Source organism: Ochotona curzoniae, unplaced genomic scaffold (assembly GCF_017591425.1).
Source record: "Ochotona curzoniae isolate NIBS_2020 unplaced genomic scaffold, NIBS_Ocur_1.0 contig_1482, whole genome shotgun sequence".
NCBI classification, from domain to species: Eukaryota; Metazoa; Chordata; class Mammalia; order Lagomorpha; family Ochotonidae; genus Ochotona; species Ochotona curzoniae.
The window spans coordinates 7,121,115-7,142,824 of record NW_024465100.1 but is presented as its reverse complement, the minus strand read 5'-3'; the positions used below and the strand labels follow the sequence as shown (position 1 = coordinate 7,142,824).

At 42.0% G+C, this 21,710-nt stretch overlaps 1 protein-coding gene across 8 annotated transcripts in view; it reads left to right on the top strand.

Moving 5' to 3' along the window:
- The first annotated feature begins 5,874 nt into the window (after window positions 1-5,874).
- C2CD5 (C2 calcium dependent domain containing 5) overlaps window positions 5,875-21,710 on the top strand; it is a 73,761-nt gene continuing 57,925 nt past the window's right edge. For 5 of the 8 annotated variants that reach the window (XM_040967741.1, XM_040967733.1, XM_040967750.1 and 2 more), the window contains exons 1-6: window positions 6,176-6,303; window positions 13,462-13,548; window positions 14,747-14,918; window positions 16,423-16,518; window positions 17,539-17,694; window positions 18,710-18,908. In XM_040967741.1, the coding sequence (XP_040823675.1) occupies window positions 6,214-6,303; window positions 13,462-13,548; window positions 14,747-14,918; window positions 16,423-16,518; window positions 17,539-17,694; window positions 18,710-18,908 (800 nt within the window). In that variant the 5' untranslated portion in view covers window positions 6,176-6,213. Of the gene's footprint in view, window positions 6,042-6,100; window positions 6,304-13,461; window positions 13,549-14,746; window positions 14,919-16,422; window positions 16,519-17,538; window positions 17,695-18,709; window positions 18,909-21,710 lie in introns of those variants that run through there. The other 3 variants (XM_040967695.1, XM_040967703.1, XM_040967712.1) reach the window with 3 other exon arrangements.

Here is a 21,710-nt window from a genome sequence, read left to right as displayed (position 1 = left end):
AATGTATTTTATTCATTAAAAAAAAAAAAAAAAACAGGGAGAAAGCAGAGAGACATCTACTCACTGGGCTCAGAGTCGGTCGGGAGGAAGCCTGCAGCCTGGAACGCCTTCTGTCTTCTTTGTGGGTGGCAGGGACTCAGTACGTGAGCCATCACCTGCTCTCTCCCAGGAGCATCAACAGGAAACTGATAAGAAGCAGAGGTAGAGAGTGACAAGATGGCTCAACTTGCTAATCCTCTGCCAGCAAGCACTGGCATCCCTTATGGGCGTTTGTGTTCCACTGCTCCACTTCCCTTCTAGCTCCCAGTTTGTGGCCTGGGAAAGCAGCGAAGGACAGCCCAAGGCCCTGGGACCCTGCACCTGCATGGCAGGTCCTGAAAAAGCTCTTGGCTCTTGGCTTCAGATGTTTAGCTCCTGTCATTTTGCAGCCACCTGGGAGAGTGAACCAATGGATCTTTCTGTCTCTCTTCCTCTCTGTAAATCTGATTTACCAAAAAACAAAACAAAACAAACAAGTAGATATTTTAAAAAGAAAACTAGAGGTAGAGGCAGAACTTGACGCCAGGCATTATAAGACACACTCGCACTAGTGGGTATATATTCAAATGAGATAAAATCAGTCTGTTTTGAAAGGATTTTACACACATGTGCTTGCTGCAGTACTATGCCTTCTTTTTTTTCCCCCCAGTACTATTCCAAGTAGCCCAGAAATGGAAACAAAGTATCAGTGGATGAATGGATCAGGAAATGCAGCCTATACATCTAACAGAAATCCTGTCGTTTTCAACAACATTTTTTTGCAATCGGAGGCAATTGTGTCAGTGAAATAAGCCCGATCAGAGCGATATAAGCGTTGCATGAGCTGATTCATATGTAGAACCTAAAAATGTAGACCCCAGGGTGGGCATTTGGTACAGGGTCAGATACACTTCAGATACCCACACCTCATGACAGAGTGCCTGGGTTTCCATCCTGGCTCCACTCCCGATTCCAGCTTCCTGTTAGTGTATGCCTAAGTATCTGAGCAGAAGGTGATGGCTCAAGTGCTTAGGTGCCTCTCAGCCACAAGCACTGGAGAGTTCTGAGCCCCTGGCTTCAGCCTCACCCAAACTCGAATGTAAGTAGGCAACTGAGGCGTAAGCAGTGGATGGAGGACCACTCTCTCTGACTCTCTACATTTCAAATAAACAATAAAATTTTAAATTAAAGCAAATAAGAGATGCAGGTTAAGCTGCTGTCTGCAAGTCCTGGTTGCACATTTCCTATCCTACTGCCTGTTAAAGGGACTTGGAAAACAGTAGAAGATGGTTTTGGCCCCTGCCACCCAGGTAGGAGACCAAGATAGAGTTCCAGACTTCTGGTTTGGGCCTGGCCTAGCCCTGGTTGTTGTAGCCATTTGAGGTGTGAACCAGCAGGTGGAAGATGTCTCTCTGTGTATAACTTTGCCTTCCAAGTAGATGAATCTTAAAAATTTGAAAACGAAGTTGATCTCACAGAAGCTGAGAGTATAATGGTGGTTAGCCAGAGGCTGAGGAACACAGGGAATGGGCTAAGATTGATAATGGGTAATAAGGTATAGTTAGAATAGAGTAAAATGTTTAGTTCTATATTGCAGTAGGGTCGTTTCAGATAATGTACTGTACATGCATGCATATATATATGTCTAAAGCTAGGAGAGACCAACTTGAATGTCGTCATTGCAAAGAGATAAGTATGTGAGCAGATATGCTTACTCAGATTTGACATTATACAAGGCACATATGTACCAAAACATCACATGGCATGCCATAAATTTGAACAATTTTAATGTGTTGTTTAAAATTAAAGGCAGGAGGAAAGATTGCATTTACACTTATTTTATTTATTTATTTTTTTGGACAGCCATTGGCTAAACAGATGGAAACTGAAATTAGGGGGATGGATGAGATCACCTAAAGAGAGACTATAGCTGGAAGAAACTCAAGAACGGAACCTGTGAAAACTTGCACATTTAATAGTTAAGCACAGTGAGTAGGCTGAGAGACATATGTATATACTAGAATAGGTAAGAGCAGAGTGGTGTCTGAATATCAACAAGAAAAGCATTCTAAGGAGAGTATGATTTATGCCATCAAATGCTCCTGGGAGTCATGTAGAATGAAAACAAGAAAAGGTTGACTGGAGTAGGCACCAGGGGCTATTGATAGCAGTGTTAATGAAAGCTATTTTGGTATAGAGTGTTGGTGGCTAAACATAGATAGAATTTCAAAAATGTCTGGTAGGCAAGCAGAGGGCACCAAGTACAGGCAATTTTAATTTTACAGGGATGGAGAGTGATTAAAGGGAACATTTGGGTAAATCAGGCAGGAAGAGAGAGAACAAATAGTAATATTTGTGTTGTGACTCAGTTTACTTACACAAGTATTTACTGACTGCCTGAGGGCCACAGAAGAAGGAAATGAGAATTGAAAGAAAAAAGGAAAAAATATAACCCTTTCTTTAACATGCTCAAAGTTTAGTGGACAGGGTTGGGGGTTAGGAGGGAGTATAAGACAGAAAAGTTAATTAGGACAGAGTACAGTAACAGGTGTATGATATTAGCAGTAGCACAGGTGTGAGTGAAGAGTATTTTTTTTTTTTTTTACAAAAGAAATCATAGATGTAGAATTGAGTTTTAAATTGATCTGTGATTCCTAAGTGACCGCTAGGATATTCCAGGGATTGGCGCTGTGGTGTACTAAGTAAAGATGCTGACTGTATTACCAGCAACCCATTTGGGCATTTGTTGGAGTGCTGGTGGCCCCACTTCCGATTCAGCTCTCTGCTAATGAACTTGACAAAGTAGTGGAAGGAGGTCCAGGGGGTTGGGGCCCTCTATCCATTTAGGAGACCTGGAAGAAGCTTCTATGTTCTTTGGTATGGCCCATCTTCAGTCACTGCGGCCATTTGGGAAGTGACCCAGCAGATGAAGACTTCTCTCTTACTCTCTTGGTCTCTCTCTTTGTAACTCTGCCTTTCAGGTTAAAAATAAATGCTTTTTTTTAAAATATATAATTAAAAAAAATATTCCAGGCACAGGGAAAGAAATAATTTGCTATAAAATTAAGCCTCTAAAGAGTATGGGTTCTTAGAATCACATTTCCTAGATGCAAACTGCTTATATCATCATCAGTTCTGTGAACCTGGTCAACATAACAGCTTTGCAAAGCCTCAATTTTCTCATTTATAAGATGAGGACTGGGGCGAGTGGTATGGCGCAGTGGGTAGATGACACCCGTCATGCTGGCCTCCCGTTTTAGAGCACTGGTTTGAGTATCACCTGCTCTGCTTACGATCTAGCTGCCTGCTACTGTGCATGGGAAACCAGGAGAAGATGGCCCAGTTACAAGGGTCCAAGCCATGCATCTGAGATCGGGGCAATTTCTAGGCCCCTGGCTTCGGCCAGTCCCAGCCCTAGCTGTTGCAACCATCTGGGTAGTAAACCAATGAATCAAAGATCTCCGTCTCTCTTTGTCTATAATTTTGCCTTTGAAATAAATAACAAATAAGTCTAAAAAAAAAACAACAAGATGAAACCTGATTATATTCATGCAGTATTTAAGGAGTCTTAAAAACTTTGAGGCACAGAATTCAGCAGTTGGCACGCTGCAAACACTCAGTACATATTAACTCTCATTATTACTGCAGGATTTAAAATGCTAAGAACAGGTTCAGGGTAGGAAGCTACAGGAGCTGATTAGGGCTCACTTCGTATTTGTCCGGCAAGTCAGCACTGTTCCCAGCATTAATTAAAACAAACTAATATGATTATTAGGGAACAGTTAAACTGAAGACAGGCTTAATTTTACTTATAAAAAGGGTCTTCAGGAAGCATCTTAATTATAATCTCCTGTTAATGAAGCCTAGGGCAACAGGAACGTACAAGTACCTTATAGCCTACTAATTAGGAGGCTGGGATTGCTAACCTCTAATTATGCAATTTGCAAATACTTTTTACACTGCAGTATCTCATAATTTAGCACATAATTGTCCATTGCCATTATTGCTAAGGTTTTCTAATGTATTTTTTAATGCTCCTGTATTAAAAGTGAATTAGCAATATGTAGATTTCATTAGAAATAGCCACTTCAACCTTACCACCAGAAAGGACTGATTCCTTTAGGTAGTTGGTCTTTAGAATTTGGTAAGCATAAAGTCAGACTCCAGAAAAAAGCTGCACGGGCAGGCTTTGGGCCAGAGTTGCTCCTTGGGATACTGGTATCCCACATGGGAGTCTTACATGCACTTCTAACCAGCTTTATTTTTTTAAAAAGATTTATTTATTTTTATTACAAAGTCAGATATACAGAGAGGAGGAGAGATAGATCTTCAGTCCGATGATTCACTCCCCAAGTGAGCACAACGGCCGATGCTATGCGAATCCAAAGCCAGGATCCAGGAACTTCTTCTAGGTCTCCCACGTGGGTGCAGGGTCCCAAGGCTTTGGGCGGTCCTCGAATGTTTTCCCAGGCCACAAGCAGGGAGCTGGGTGGGAAGTGGAGCTGCTAGGATTAGAACCAGCGCCCATATGGGATCCCGGGCGCGTTCAAGGCGAGGACTTTTTAGCCTCTAGACCACGCTGCCGGGCCCTCTAAACTGCTTTATGCCCATGTGCACCCTGGGAAACAGTGGTGATGGTTCCAGCCACCCTTTTAGGAAATCCAGATTGTACACCGCCCCTCTCCACGCCCCACCCCCCACCCCCCATCTGGGGGAGTGAACCACTGGATGGAAAATCTGCAAGAGCTGCAGGTGGCTGAAAGGAAATAAATTAGGAGCTTGATCTTTCCGATTTTTTCCTTGGATAAGGTTCCTTTCTCCTTAAAAGAGCTGAACTTCTTACTTTCGTGAACAATATTCTTTGTGTAGGAAGAAATTTTGTCTTGGAAAAGCTAATTCTGGGTAACATCTGCTTTGACTACCTACTGCACCTCGATGAATTTATTCACAGTTAAACAGAGCACGCTGATACCCCAGGTTAGGAAGTTTCCATTCCTGGAGAACGCAGGAGCCGCGCAACTTCCTTTCCCTTTGCTTTGTTCATGCTATTTTTGGCAGCCAGGATACGGATTAACCACTAAGGCTCGTTTTGATATTTGATATATGGATTTTGATATTTGCTTTGCACGTTTTTCTGTACACCACGGAGTCGGTTCTTCAGGATGTTAAATGCTACTACGGCTCGCTTCTTGCGGATGAAGGACCACCCGCCGCATCCTGGGTCTTGAACTTAAGGCTTGTGGATGCTTCATAAACACCCCCGAGGTGAGCCAAGTGCAGGGCGACTCGCACCAAGCAGGGACTTTAACTTTCACAGTGCCCTCTCGCCCCAGTACAAGTGCCACGTGGCCGAAACGAACGCTTCACTAAGTCACGCTCGGTTCACTACGGAGAGAGCCCGGGCAGTTTCCCCTCACGGAAAACCACTCCACCTGTACCTCTTCCAGGCCGGAAACCAGCCAACTCGGTTCCACCCCCAAGTGACGGGTGGACACAGGCCGACTGGAAACGCTCCCCTCGCAGCCTTCGCAGCTGCTACTTCGGTCGGATTCGCGGTGGCAGGGGCTCGCGAACCCGTGGCCCGCCGCTATGCCCGTGAGCCGTGCCCGCGCTCGGGCCCTGAAGGCGGCAGCGTTTTCCTCAGCTGAGGAAAGGCACAGCCGCGACTCGGTGGATGATGCAAGATTCGACCCATTCCCCTGTCCGCCGGTTTCCTCCAAGACGGCCCCGCCCCTTTCATCTCCGCTCGGCGAATTCAACTGCTCCCCCGCCAAGAGGGCCGAGCGCCGAACGATCGATGCCTCCTCCCTCCCGCACGCCCCGACGGCCGCCATTTTGGGGGGGGAGGAGAAACACCCTGGAGGGGCGGTCGAGGCTCTACGGGATGCGGACCGGGCTCGGCTTCTCTTCCCAGCTTTGCGGGGCACAAGACAGAAGAATCCAGTAGGGCGTTTTCTTCCGCCTGCCTCTTCCGGAATGAGACCTCAGCGCCAGCGCCAGACGGTCCCTGTTCACCCCCAAGCGTGAGTGACGGGCCCGCGGCGGCTGTGCGCGTCCTCGCGCGTCCTCCGCTGTCAGTTGCCCCGCGCGCCCCCGACCGGCGCGTGTCCGGCTCCGGCGTTCGGCGCAGACTCGGTTTTTTTTTTTTTTTTTTTTTTTCCTGCAGGAGCCCAAGGAGAGGCAGAAGTCGACAAGATGCCCGGGAAACTGAAGGTGAAAATCGTGGCCGGGCGCCATTTGCCGGTGATGGACCGTGCTAGTGACCTGACTGATGCCTTCGTGGAGGTTGGTGCAAGGTCCTGCCCCCCCTTATAGCCCAGAGAGCTGCAAACCCTGTGAAGGATCTGCCCACCTCGCCTTCACCCGCCCCCTCTCCCCGCTCCTCAGCCCAAACGCCCTTCCACTGCGCGCCCTGTCTGCCGGGCGTGACCAGCTGTCCCTGGAGGGATGACCGCCGAGACCTCAGCCGTTGTCATGGATCCTGGCGCACAGGTGGCGCGGGGAAGCTGGTGTCAGGACTCGCCACAGGGAGGGCTGGCGCTGGGCGCCCGAGCCATGGGCGTCTTGTCGCTGGAGGTGCCTCCAGCCCTTTTCACGGGTGCGTGGAGCCCTGCGGTGTGACAGGGATCCTGACCCAACCTGTTTCAGAATTGATCAAACACAGCTGCTGACACTGCCTCTGTAGGGACCCACAGTCGCGGGGAGGTGTTTTCAGGAAGGGTAATTTAGTGCCTTGAGGTAGGAAGTCAGTTAAGTGCCACGGATTTAAATTGCAAAATTGCTTTTTAAAATCTAATGATTAGTTTAAAAACTCATGCAAATTAGCGTGGGCCTAAGGCCCAGAAAGTAATAACCCGGCGTGTGAAAGAAGCCAAGGAAAATTTGCAATAAAAATTGAGTTGATGAGGTAGAGCAATAATCATTGGGGTGTTAATGTTTGAGAGCGGATAGAGGCCCCACCGTTTAGCGCCTCGTCTCAGAACAGTCTTAGCGTTCCCTAAGGCTTCTCCAGGATAATGACTGCAGTTCTCTTGCCCCTTCAGTGTCACAGTAATTCTTAATCCTGCTTCCTTTTCCTGAGTGTGCTGTGGGACCAGATGCTGAGGAATGGGATGCTGCAGGTAGCTCAGGGGCTAACCTGTGCAACTGAGAGCCAGAATGCAGAGCTAATGTGTGTTAAACCTCCTCGCTGCCAGATCGCTGCTAAGTAGGTTTCAGTTGTTAGCCCTCACTGTGGTCTCACTATAGGAAGTTGTGTTGTGTTCATTTGCATTATTCAAAAGCTAAGGTGACACAAAGAATCTTCTGTCTGCGTTTTTTGCTTTCCCTGTGCCTGCCACTGCTGAGATTGGGCCAGGCTGGTTGTCCCACGTAGGTGACAGGGACTCAAGTCCTTGAGCCATCATTTGCTGACTCCCAGGTGCATTAGCAGGAAACTGGATTGAGACCAGAAGTGGCACTCAGTCCTAGGCATTCAACATGGAGCGTGTAGTAATCGCCGAACCAAACACTTACCCAAATGGTTAGAGTTTTTAACAATGTGAAACTTGATCCCAGTGCCTTTAGTTTTTACTTTGTAAAAAATTTTACAGTGGTCAGCATGGTGGCATAGCAAGCTAATCCTCCACTTAGGCCACAGCATCCTATATGGGCATTGGTTTGAGTCTCAGCTCCTGGCTTCAGATTGGCTTAGCTCTGCTGCAGCCATTGTGGCCATTTGGGGGGTGATCCAGCAAATGGACAACTCTGTCTAGCTCTCTTTCTGTAACTTTTTAATAAAATACACTTTAAAAAGATTTAGTTTCTTATTTGGAAGGCAGCATGAGAGAGGGGAAGAGATCTTTCATCTGCTGATTTACTCCCCAGAGCCCACAATGGCTGTGGCCCGGCCAGGAGACTGGCACTCTAGCCCAAACTCTTGAAAAAGTGGCAGGGCCTAGGTATTTGGACCATCTGTTGCTGCCTTCTCAGCTACATAGAAAGGAGCTAGGTTGGAAGTGGAACAGTCAGAACTTGAACCAGTGTTCATACAAGATACTGGTGTTGGAGGCAGAGGCTCAACCACTGTGTTGCAATGCTGGACTCTGTCACAGTAGTTTCACCCGTAACTGAGCTGGTTTCCAGGTCGGGTTCCTACCCATGTGACTGTTGGATGGGACGCTGGGAAGTCATGAGATGGGATAAGTCTTCATTACTGGGGAGACCCCTGGCGTTGCAGGACACCCCACCTGTCTCACCCTTCCTCATTAGCTACTATTGTGTCCCAATAAAGCCCTGCTGGACATTTCTAAAGCGCCTGTTAATTTTTGCAAACCTCTGATTTAGGGGGAGAAAGTGGGGGTGTGAACAGGTTTGTAAGATGAGGAAGACTAGGAAAAGGAAATAGAATGCTAATGGAAGGGAGGAGCCAGAAAGTAATGTCTTAGAAGACACGAGAGTGTTGGGACTTCTGTGAAATGCTTCGAGAGGTCAAGTAAGACTGAGAAGTCACTGTTAGACAGTGTGGAGGCAGTTACCCATCCTGGCGGAGGCACAGTCAAGCTACAACCAGGACTGTTGTCAGTAAAGGGAGCCAGGAAAGGAGGAATGGTGTGAATAAGCAGCTATTTGAAGAATGGCCGAGGGGTGGGTGTTGTGGCAGAGTTGATTAAGCTTATTTATTTGAAAGAGCAGCAGAGGAAGAATTAGGACTCTTCTTTGTGCTTATTCACTCCCGAAATGGCCGCAGTACTTGGATCCAGGCCGCGTTGAAGCCAGGAGCCTGGATCTCCATCCTGGTCTCACACACAGGTGGCAGGGGCCCAAGTGCTTGAGCCATCATGCGCTGCCTTCCCAGGAGTATTAGCGAGAGGCCAGCTCAGAGCATCTGGCACTCTGCTTTGGCATACTGTTGTCACAGGAGTCTGCTTAAACCTGCTGGGCTCCGATGCCAGTCCTGCAGTCTCCCAGCTTTTCCACTCCTGATCCAGCATTTTGTAAATGCACATCCTGGGAGACAGCAAGTGACGGTCAAGTACTTGTTTCTTTGCCATCCATTTCCACGATGGGGAGGGATTTCTTGTCCCCTGACCTTGGCCTGGCCCAGCCTTGCTGTTAGACATTTAGCACATCAAGCAGTGGAATGAAAAATAATATTTTCGGCTTTTCTCTGCCTTTCAGATAAGTAAGTAAATCTTTAAAAGGACAAACATGACTGTGTAAGGGAGATGGAAAGTACTGGAGTGTTTAACCACAATTGGTTAGTTACACTAATCCAGCAAAAGGGGAACATGCAGGTAAAGGGATGATAGGGGATTATGATCAGGCCCCTGGGAGTGTGAAGCCGTAAAGTCTAGGATGGTCACGGGTACTGAGATATACTGAGAGGAGGAGAGAGAGAGATAGCTTCCAACCACTGAGTCACTCCCCGAGCGGCCACAACCGCCAGAGCTGAGCTGATCCAAAGCCAGGAGCCAGGAGCTAATTTGGGGTCTTCCAGGCGGATTCAGGGTCCCAAGGCTTTGGGCTGTCCTCAACTGCTTTTCCAGGCCACAAACAGATCTGGATGGGAAGCGGGGCTGCCAGGATTAGACCTAGTGCCCATATGGGATCCTGGTGCATCCAAGGCGAGGACTTTAACTACTTGGCTACCATGCTGGGCCCCAATATGCTATATCTTAAGGTGTTTGCAGATTATATTATTCTTAATGATTCTCTAAATCATTTGATACTTAATTGAATATTTTTCCTGGTGGGCACTGGTTGAGAGGATTTCTATTGTGTAAGATGAGTTAGGGATCCGGTGGAAGCAAGTGGTATTTAGAGATGGTTATTCTCGCAGAATCTCTGCATGAATAAGGGATTCTGTACAAGGGAACTGTTAAATCTCTCAGTGTGCATGTTGAAATATGTTCTGCTAAACTACATTGCCATCTTGTGTTTATCCGGGAGCCTTTGAGAGACTATGGAGAGGAAATGAAATTAGCACTTAATGAGTATTTTTATATCCGAGATATTTTGTGGGGCCACTACATGTATAAATTCATGTAATGCTTCCAGCATTCTTGCTTCTCAGAGAAAGAAGCAGGCTTAAATAATAGGCTTAATAACTTTCTCAAGGTAATTTAGTTAATGAGTGGGGGAAAAGGAAGCCTTACTTTACTGGGGAATCTCCCATTAAAGTCCCTGATGTTTCTTAACAAAGTTGTAAGGCATTCATTTAATTGCTGTGTAATAAAATCTCCTTTAAATTAAATAAGACCAAATGAACTGTGACTCTGCGTTAGTTAAAGGGCAAACATCACAATGTTGACAAAATACACATACTAACTTCTTTCTTTTTGTGAAATCTTATTTGTTTAATTCCATTTGGGAACTGTCTGATCTATATCTAGAGTGGAAACATTTGACAAAAACCAAAACAACATGAAAAAAACAAAAACCAGAGCATAGGCCTAGGACAGGTGCCGTAGTGTGACAACTGAAGAGGCTCCAGGTTCATCATTTTAAACATGCTATGCTTTTGAAGTGTATTTGGTTTTTGAAGGGTTTTGAAAATCCTAGCATTTTATTTCAAATAAGGCAGTTTTAGTATTTTTAAAAATATATATTTATTTTTAATGGGAAGGCAGATCATATTTATGGAGAGAACGAGAGACCTTCCATCCGCAGTTTACTCCCCCAGTGGCCACAATGGCCAGAGCTGAGCCAGGAGCTCCTTCTGGTCTCCCACGTGGGTGGCAGGGACCCAAACCCTTGGACTGTCTTCTGCTGCATTTCCCAGCTTAGTAGCAGGCAGCTGGCTCAGAAGTGGAGCAGCCAAACCAGCACCCATGTGGGGGATACCTGTGTTGTAGGTGGCCGCTTTACCTACTGTGTTATAATGCCAGCTGGCAGTGGCTTATGTAAAGGAAAAATTGTCTTCAACTTATAGTGGCGTTTGTAATGGAATTTAATCCTGATGAATCCATTGTACATTGAAAATTCACTAGATAAAAAGATGCTCTTATGGCTCAGTTGGCTAATCCTTTCCCTTCAAGCACCAGGATCCCATTCAGATGCTGCTTCATGTCCTGGGTGCTCCTCTTCTCATGTAGCTCCCTGCTTGTGGCATGGGAAAGCAGTTGAGGACGGCTCATATTTTCTTCAAAAAGCTTCTAATATACCTAACCTTCCTAGTCTAATTTGAATGTGCTTAGCCCACTTAGCCTGTGGTTGGGCAAAAACATCTGGTGCAATAATGTGCATCCACAGGCAGTTGCATCGTGCCATGAGAAGCCAGTGCTCACACCCATGTTAGATAGGATGTTGGTGTTGCAAAGGATGGCTTAACTCCCTAAGCCATAACACAAGCCGCCTTTGTAGGGTTTTTTCCCTACCCTTAAACACTATTTAGTTACCAAATAATTGATAATTGAAACTAAATTAGCTAAATAATACAATAACTAAAAAACATAGGGAAGAGAAAAATAATCTTGCTTTTCACAAGTTTTTTGATTAAGCTGTGACATCAGCAAATATTATGACATTTACCAGGTTGGACAAGCCTTTATTGAGTATGTACAGCGTGCAATGCTGGTTGTTAGGATACAGGAGCTAAGGCTTACTGTACTTTGAAGTTTGGAAGAATACTTGATGGTGATAAATAATAGAATAGCAGTAAGACTTCGCAGAGGTCAAGTTAGGGACTTTGAGGCAAGTTAGAAAACATGGGCCTGGTGGTTTTTTCTTGAACTTACTTCCTGACCACTTCACAGACTGATTCTCAGGTTTCACCCAGTTCTTTGTTGGAAGCAAACCCCAGGGATTTACCTTGCTTTTTCCCCCCCATCTTCATTTCTTTAATGACTTGTTTTTGGAGCTTGTGTAATTTAGTGCTTGCCAAGATAGGCTGTGAATTAAGATGTCTTTCATCTAACCCCTTTTATCATCTTTGAAGCTGGGAACATCAAACATCACAGTTGATGAAATGCAGAAATGAAGACACAACAGATACGGGAAAGTTACCAGAAAATGTTCCAAAGTTCTTGAAGTAGTGGGTGTGCTAGATTCTCTTGCTTAGGAGGGCATCACCTTGTGATTTTTATTTGTTCTGGTCCTACTCTTTTAAGATATCCCTCTTTTTCCCGGATCCTCACAAGGTACGGGCACAAAGGGCTGTATCCCAACTGCCAAGGAGACCATGGGGAATTGGATTGCCCTTGTAGGCCAAGAACTCTGGGGTCATCCACTCCCTTTTGGATCTCCCACATGGGATGGAAGATGCCCAGATCCTTCACAGGATCTAATGTCATCGAAACAATAGCTGGGAGCCCTGAGCGGATCTCAGAAACAGAACAGTAAACTTCCTTCAGGACTCGGGAGGGGAGCTTTCTCTGGTTCTTACTTAGTTCCAACTTTGGATCCCCACCCTCTCTTGCAATGATCGTCAGGGTCGCTCCAGACACCACCCCCCACCAAAAAAAAAAATTAGATTAGATAGACAGAGACCAATAAGGAAAGCTTAGAACCAGAAAGGAAACGGTCAGCTTGGACTCACGTATTCCTTACTAGGTTGGACACAAAGATTAGTTACTCCTCACTGGAGTATTGAAGATTTCTCTGCACACCCCTCCTAAAACTGTTCTGCACCTCAACTGTTGACATATGCCTTGTTAGAGTTATAAGCCAGTTTGGATTATCCTAAAATTCGTCAAGTTCAGTAAAAATTATGCTTCAACACTATAAACTGCTAAATATAAAAATGAAAATAGACACGAGACAGCTGAATAGTATCCTACAGCCATTTTAAGGTGTATAGCAACCAGTTGTGTATAAACTAAAATTGAAATGTCAGTGAAATAGTCACAGTGGTTAAGAACTTGCATTTTCTAACAATGGTCACTCAATACCATGTCAGTTAACTCCATAAAGCTGTAAATTGTTGTCGATGTTATGTTGTGGCTTTTCATTGGAGAGGATGATATTCTGCCAGCTCTGCTTTCAGACCAGAGATGGTCTCCCCAAGAAACTGTTGAATTTATCTGGACAATAAGATGCTGGACTCCATCCATGGAACATGCTTGCAATGAAAGAATCATGACTGGATTTGAACTGTAATACTGCAACAATGTGGAGGAATCCACCAGGGGAGGAGGGCATGGGGAGGGGCTGGGGGAATATTAGAGCATATGAAACTGTGACATAAAATGAAATGAAATAAAAAAAAAAAGATTTCCCTCTTTTATGTCAGTTCCTTTTAGTGTCCTCCTGAGTCCTTCCTCCAAGCTTACCTTGTGTTCTGTGCCCCATTTTCCCAGGGAGCTAGTTAAGCAAGGTGCCAGAAGTATTCCACGCGCACACATGGACAAATCTGGAACTTCCTTTTTGTCATAGAGGACAGCTGTCCTTGTTCCTGCTATGGTCATGTGGCTGTCGTGATAATTTATTTTTACTCACAGTTTTAATATTTATGTCTGTTTTTAGGTAAAATTTGGTAACACCACATTTAAGACAGATGTGTACCTCAAGTCACTCAACCCCCAGTGGAACTCAGAATGGTTTAAATTTGAGGTGAGTTTTTAAGTAGCAATATTTTGTTTTTTTTTCTTTTTCTTTTCTTATTTTTTTTTTTTTTGTTTGAAGTGATTATTTTCCCAGAATGGTAGCAATACCTTTTATTTCAGATATATTAACTTGTTTACACAATGAAAATACTTTTTACTTTGAATAATTTTAACTGAATTAAGTTTACTCAACAGCTAAAGTTGGCCAGGGGAAAGCACTTGAGGATCCCTTGCTCCCCAGCAGCCTCCTACGTACATCCTGTCCTGAGACATAGGGTTGCTGTATCCATTCTGTGTGTTGGTCCACTGTATGTGCTGTCCCTTGGGAATTCTGTTTTGTGTTGGCTCAAAATCACTGCACTGCTGGCATGTTTTGCCCCTCTCTGTGTATATCTGTTTATATTTTCATGCATTGATTCAGGCTGTTAATATGTGCAAATATTATAGGAGATTCTGGTAACTCAGCCAGGCCCTATGGAAGGAACATGAAATATTGAAAAAACATGACAGTTCTCGCTTGCACAGCATTTATTAGCCTTGGACCCTGGTGAAATGCCTTAGGAGCATTGTCTCATTTGAGTTTCAGGGTTTTGGGCTGGTTTGACAGCCATGTTATGGCTTCAAAGAGGAACTTTCCCTCTATTACCCTACCTCCTCAAACTAGTCAACTGTCTGGTGAAGGTCTTGTCTCCTTTGTTTTGTTTTGGCACAGTGCTTGGCATGTGAAACATTCTTGATAATGTGTAATTCAGAGAAGACATGTATCATGAATTTGATACATGGAAGTTTACTTGTTCATGCATAGTTTATTTTGCTTAAAATTTCATTCTTCTGAAATAGTTCTTCGAAATTATGGTACAGTTGTACTCATTGGCATCTTCTTTCTCTGTAGAGAAGATATGGGCTCTGTTGTGACGTGCCTTCAGAGTTGTAAAACAAATGATAATATAGGAAAACACATTGAGAACTTTCTGTGTTATTCTTACTTTAGTACTTGGAGGAAAACTGTGTTCTTTTTTTCTTCAGAAAGATGTCATCCTACAGTGTGTGTGAATGCCTCAATCTTTGTACTTTGAAACAAATGGTGTAACAAGTCTATACTTTTTTGTTTTTGAGAAATGTCATCATTTTCATGAGTCTAGGTACACATTTGTGATCATCAATGTTTCAAAACTGTAAAATTTAATGTTTACATGTACTTTCAGGTGGATGATGAAGACCTGCAGGACGAACCTCTGCAGATCACAGTTCTTGACCATGACACCTACAGTGCCAATGATGCCATTGGGAAGGTGTACATCGACATCGACCCTTTACTGTATAGTGAAGCTGCAACAGTCATCTCAGGATGGTTTCCAATTTATGACACCATACATGGTAGGAAGTGTTTCAAGAGTAAATCACAGTCTCAATCTTTATTACTTATCCTTGAAGATACTTGTGGTATAGTTGGTAGTTTTAAACTATGTGCACTAAAAATATGCCTGTAAAAAGCCTTTTTTTGAAGAGTTATTTGAAAGTCAGAGTGATGGAGAGAGAGAGAGAGAGGAGTCCTTCATCTGTTGGCTTGCTCTTCAAATGGCTGACAAGGTGAGGATGGGCTTTGCCACAGCCAGGAGCCGGAAATTCCATGTTGTGCGAGTGGCAGGGCCTAAGCACTTGCACTGCCATCTTTCTGTTTCCTTCACAGGTGCATTAGCAGTTAGCTGGATTGGTCTTGAACTGGTGTTCCAGTATGGTGGGATTCCTTGGGTGGTGGGATTCAAACTGGCACTCTGAGGTGGAATGCTGGCAGCTCAAACTGTAGCTTTAACCTGTTGCATTGCAACACTGACCCCCTCTCAAATCATTTTTTAGGTGGTAAAGGGCTCCTGAAACCAAAAAATTGTGACCTGCTGGACTAAACATGTAATATCTCTTTAGAATCGCAAAGAAACCTATCCAGAAGTGGTGCTTGTCTCTCTAATCATATATGTTTTCTGTTGTTGTTTACATTTTTATAAACATTGAGTAGCTTATTTTATAATGTTATGTTCTTATGAACATAATATGGATATTCATGAATGTTTACATCCTGTTACTTACTAATGTTTAAAATGATAAATGTAAGACGAAAATTAGGATTGCTTAAATTAAATATATGCAGATAAGAGTTATGCTTGGGATAAAAAGCCTATTTTCAGAAAACAGGATCACCAGGAAATGTGTATGATTTATTATGAAGTGCAAAGTATGAATTTAATGTGAAATCAGAATAGTTCAGTAAAATTGCCTAGCAAATATTTAGAGGTAAGTACTAGATCATCTTTATATATTAGGACTTTTTCTAAAAGTCCTTAGTCTTAGAATTTTATAGTTAGCTTATTAGACTTATAGTTATTGGAAGGAAGAAAATCTATTTTGTGTTAAATCAGATGTTAAGAGTATGTATGCTGGAGCCACAAAAGTCTTTTAATACTAGCCTTGCCAGTTACAGTTATTATTAATTAAGTATTCCTTTTATGAAATAGGGTTGATACTAGTATTGCAATACCTGATTGTGTTGATGTGGGTACTGTGACATGTGATATTAAGACATTTAGGATGTCATCTTCAGTGTTGTTATCATTATAGAAATCATCACCCTATTTGAATGAGATGAGACTACTTTTCATTTAGTTATGGTTCAGATCAGTGGAGATTTGTGGCAAAAATGAAAATTATTCTGTACACATGTAGCACTTTAGAAAATAGAAGAATAGGTAGAATGAAAATAATGAGGAAACAAAGTTTTACTATTATGATTGATACATTATTTGAAGTTATTCATTGACATTTATTTACTTGTTTATTTACATGTTATTTTTAAGGTAGGAACTTGATTTTCCTCTTGCATTTCTAGGTATCCGTGGGGAAATCAATGTAGTTGTTAAAGTGGATCTCTTCAATGATTTAAATCGGTTTCGACAGTCATCGTGTGGAGTCAAATTCTTTTGCAGTAAGTAAATAAGTTGTTTTATTCACTTCATAGAACATGTCATATTCTTAAACATGGGAAAACAGTGAATATTTCAGAAGGCTAATTGAAATTGTATTAATCATTGGTTTTAGTACAAGAGAGAAAATATTTGGCTTTCCAGAAATAATTGTCATACCTGAGTGTAAATAGTATACAGGATCTTGGAGGCTGTTAGAGCGCAACAGCCAAGCACTAGATGGTTCTGCCCCTTAGTGTCCAGACTTCTTCAGGAATGGAGTTCCGAGAACTCTGAAGTATGTGGGTCTGAACTGGGCAAATCTGGGTGGCATAAGCAGCAAGTGGAGGTAGGGTTAAAAGGAGCAGAGCTGCTGTTAATGAACTAGCATCAGTTTGAAGAGACTAATTTGATAGTCTGAGACTCTCTCTTTTTGAATCTGATGAGATCTTCACTACAAATACCAATTCAGTTTAAATGAGAGCATATTAAAAAATGGGTGTGTGGAGTAGTGCAGTGACTTCAGAACCACTCGGCTGTTTGGATTATTAGGTCCTGCGGGGCAGTATTGGCTCGAAGAGCACTCTAGAAGGGCGAAGGGAGTAGGGCTTGAGGCTACAGCATGCGGTGTCTGGAGGAAGTTTTGCTAAGATCTTTGTATAATTAAGAATTTTTAGATTTATTGTACTTTGTGCCTACTTATAAAATAATCTGCTAGCTGACCTTAATTTTGATTTTTAAAACTATATTCAGTGTTATGTAAGGAAATATGTAGTTGTTTCCACAATTTACATAAATATAAGTTATATTTACTGTGTTGACATAAGAAAGATGATAGGCTTTATAAAAGAAAATGATTATTTATGTGACTAAAATAAACCTTAGATGCCTGTAAAGCTGTAATTGGAAGTGTTAGTATAATTCTAATGAGATTCTCATAGTAGAAATAGTTTTTATATTATGTGTCTAAAATGTAACAGTTTTTTTAAAAAATTGAATTTTGGTTTGGGGTAAATGAGGCATAACATCATTTGTTTTAACAGCAACATCTATTCCAAAGTGCTATAGAGCTGTGATAATTCATGGATTTGTAGAAGAACTTGTGGTGAATGAAGACCCAGAGTATCAGTGGATTGATCGAATTCGCACACCAAGGGCCTCAAATGAGGCAAGACAGAGACTCATTTCTTTAATGTCAGGTATTTAAACAAAAAGAAAGGAAAATCTATTACTGATTAATGTAATACACAAAGCATTTTCACTTCCCTTTGATACGCTCTTGAAACTGTACAGCAAGGGCTGTGATTGTGTTTCCCTGTCCCTGGATCACTCCTTCTGAACACAGATACATTGCCCTATTGTAACACGTGGAAATACCAGTCAGCAGCCTGTGGTTGCTTCCTGATCAGGTAGCAGAAGGAAATCGTGTGCTTCATTCAGTGGTACAGTGGCAAGAGTCATGAGTGAGAAGGTTCTGAAGGAGGCCTGAGCAGGAAGCTGGAGTCTGGTTTTCCTCCCTAGACCTTTTATTTGTGGTCAGAGCTTAGGCAGACTGTCCCTCTCTTCCTAATGCGGTTCAAACACCGCCTTTTCTCCATCCTTCCCCGAGAACTTACTGCAAGCTCTGTCTTCCTGTCATGTCGGTTTCCCTGCCCGTCTTATCCTGTGATTTTTATTCTTTAAGAACCTGTATGCTTCATAAACTACATAGTTATTTGTGTATGAACATACATGTGATATATGTATACACTCAAGAATACATACATAAAGTCTAAATGTTATTTTTATGTTTAATTGTGATATTTGTGCTCTCTATATATTATTTGTAATATATATTTGTTTACTCATATTATTTTTGGTTTATCTTACAAATGAGTAAACTCCATTAGATTGGGAACTTTACCTTTATTATTCATCCTTGTGTCCCTGGCACTTAGCATAGATGAGCAATGTCCTTTTTTTTCTAGTATTTCTGTAGATGAAGGCATCATTGCGAGAGGCTTGCTTGCACATCAGTAAAATGCAACCATTCAGAACTTGCCTCCCTGGAAGTCAGTGAATGGACCAGATGATTGTTTAGGTTTCCTTCAAGATGAAAACCTATGATTTTTGTTTGTTTGTTAATAAATTGTTTTTATCTTATTTGCCTTGTCCAGCTTTCTCATGTGTAATGCAGAGATATGAAGCACAAATGAATTTTCTTCCCCTTTTCAGGTGAATTGCAAAGGAAGATTGGTCTGAAAGTCCTTGAAATGAGAGGAAATGCAGTTGTCGGGTACTTGCAGTGTTTTGATCTGGAGGGCGAGTCTGGGTTAGTGGTACGAGCCATAGGAACAGCGTGTACTTTGGATAAATTAAGTAGCCCGGCGGCATTCCTTCCTGCATGTAATTCCCCATCCAAAGAAATGAAGGAGTAAGTATGAGTCAATGAGATTATTCTTATGGAGAGTTTTATCTTACACCTTTTCACTGAATTTAAAACATTTTATTAGCTTTGCTCAAAACACATTTTTCCTATGATGATATTTCTTATCCAAGAGGACTTATAAAATTTTGAGGTGTTTAGTTATTATTAGTATTTATTTTGTCTTCATGTGAAATTCAAAAAGTATAGATGAATGTATTCTAGATTTTTAGATACTGAAATTTTAAGTCATTTCATCCCATGGTATAGAACTGTGCTTAAGTAATGTATAACCCCCATGTTAATTCAGTTGTACTTGTTATTGACAACATTAGTATAGGCAGCAGGAAAGACTTGAGTTATTCAGAAGTCTGAAAGTCACTTGTCTGCAGAGGCCTTCCAGTTTATGAATGTTGACTCTGAAACATTGCTGGTTCCACACACTCTAGATAATTGCCATTCAGCCTGTACTGTCAGCTTGGAATGTTTGAATTAGGAGTTATCTGTCACGATGCTTAATGACAGGTGTAGGTTCCGTTAGGGACTAGAGATGCTGGCAATCAACAGAGCGAGCTGCTGGCAAGGTCTTAAGTGGTATGTTCAGGGTGCTTCTATTGAGACCACTCATCTGTAGATTCTTGTAGATCAAGGCTTGATGAACTTTTTCTGAATGTGGCGAGATGGTCAAAATAAATGTTGAAATTTTTGCTATGCTGCCACATAATTCTGTCATTGTGCTGTGATCTCCGCAATAGAGTCTGCAGGCAACCGAGTGTGGCTGTGCTCTTATAACACAGATACGACAAGCTAGATTGGGCCTAGGGCCTGCAGTTAGCTAATCCTTGTTCTGTATCAGAGAGTCACAGTTCTGTAGTTAGAAAATCTGAAATGTCCCCCAGTCCAGTAGTCATGCATAGAAGCTGAATAGAAAGCAGTCAATCCTTTAAAAAAGAAAATATCTTTGATAATCTTTTAAAATGAGATTTTCTGTTTTTTTGTTTAGCCATTTCCTTTCTGCTGGCTTTAGTCATTTGGTTTGAAGTTTACTCACAAGAGAGAGCCAAGTATCATAAGTTACCTCACTTTGTTTGGAAACACATTGACCATAGAAATAATTGTTTTAAATAAGTTAAGAGTAAGTTTGCTTTATGTTCTATTTATACTATTTATAATTCTCACATGTCCTAGACAAATTATAAGTCTAGTAGCAGCTGTAACTTCTGGAGGGATTCACATTGCATTTTTTTCTTATAGATTTATTTGTTATATTTGTTTGAAAGAGAGAGAGGGAAAGAGATATCCTACGTGCACTGATTCACTTCCAGGGCTGGACCAGCCAAAGCCAAGGGCCAGGCGCTTCTGGGTCTCCGTAAGATGCAGGTTGCCTGCATTGCAGGCAATGGCTTTACCTCTGCGCTACAGAGCTGGCCCTGTGTTTTCCTCTTTCCAAAGCTAGTTTAAGATCTAGATTTGTCTTGCTGATGCCCCTGTATGGCCTGACTCGGCATGGTTTTGCAGATGTGCAGCTTCAAGTTCTGTTTGGACTATCACTTCATTGGTAGAACAAAGCTGTGTTATCTGCTGGTGCATCAGAATGGAATTTGAGTAGGAGAGGAGTATGTTTTACATGTACTCAGGAACTTTCCCGTTAATCCACACACAGGAATGCTAGAATCTGCAAACTCATTCAGTCTCAATCTCGCAAGGCAGCCACAGGCAGGGCTTAAAATTCCTCTTGATAATTTTATATGACTCATGAATGATGTTATACATGTCCACTGGCTCTTGACAGGAAAAAGGTTCCTCACCTCTGCATATCTACCTTCAAGAGCTATGTAGGCTTTTTCCACTTTCTGATTTTGTTGTAGCTGTTTGCTGTAAATTGTCAAGCATTCACACCATGAAGAGTTTAAATTACTTTATCAGGATTTCCTGAAAGGCATCTTCCTACAGTGTGTTTTCTTTTTATTATTAAAAAATGAAAAAAAAAAAGAAATACTCTCAGGAGCCAGACTGCTTTATTCTCAGCCAACTTTGCTATATTTTTGGTAATTAATTGAGTATTATTTCAGAATGAATTTTTAATGATTCAGCTTACTATAACTCTTCTGGCATTTGATTATCATTGCAGAATTGTTCTTGATAAGAATTTGGTAGAATGTAGTTTAGATGGTGTCCCTGTCTGAGTAGATTTAATGTTAGAAACTGTGTAAGGATTTTTAGTGAGGTACTTTGATTTAAGGAGACTAATAGAACTACAGTTCTAGGTGTACATTAAAGTGATACTGCAGTGTATTTGAATATTAATTCAGTGTTGCAATTTGAGCATTTCACAGTATTCATTCTATTTTACCGCTACTAAGTATTTATCTTTTAGGTATTGAGGGAGGCACAGTGTAAAATCTTTAGTGCTTCTTAGCTGTATTCTCTTGATGATATAACATATGGTTCTTTGCTTCGCTACTTATAAAAAAGGCCTTTCTGATACACTTTAGTCTGAGATTTCTCCTGTGTGCTGGACTGATTGTTAGACTTTTTAAATCTGAGCATTCTTAGACTTTTTCACATGTCAGCAGAGAAATTTCAAAACAAAAAACTCTGGTTGGATAAAAATAAATCATCAATGAGATCTTTAAATGTTATCAAATCTTAGATTTATCTTATTAACAAAATCAGAAACATTTATCATATGATAAAAATCAGTACTATTTTCAGGAAGTCATTTCTGGACCCTGTTAAAAAAAACACATGGCTAATTTGTGATAGCTCATGTGTGAACCATGGGCAGGTTGTGATTGGTAGAAATATTCC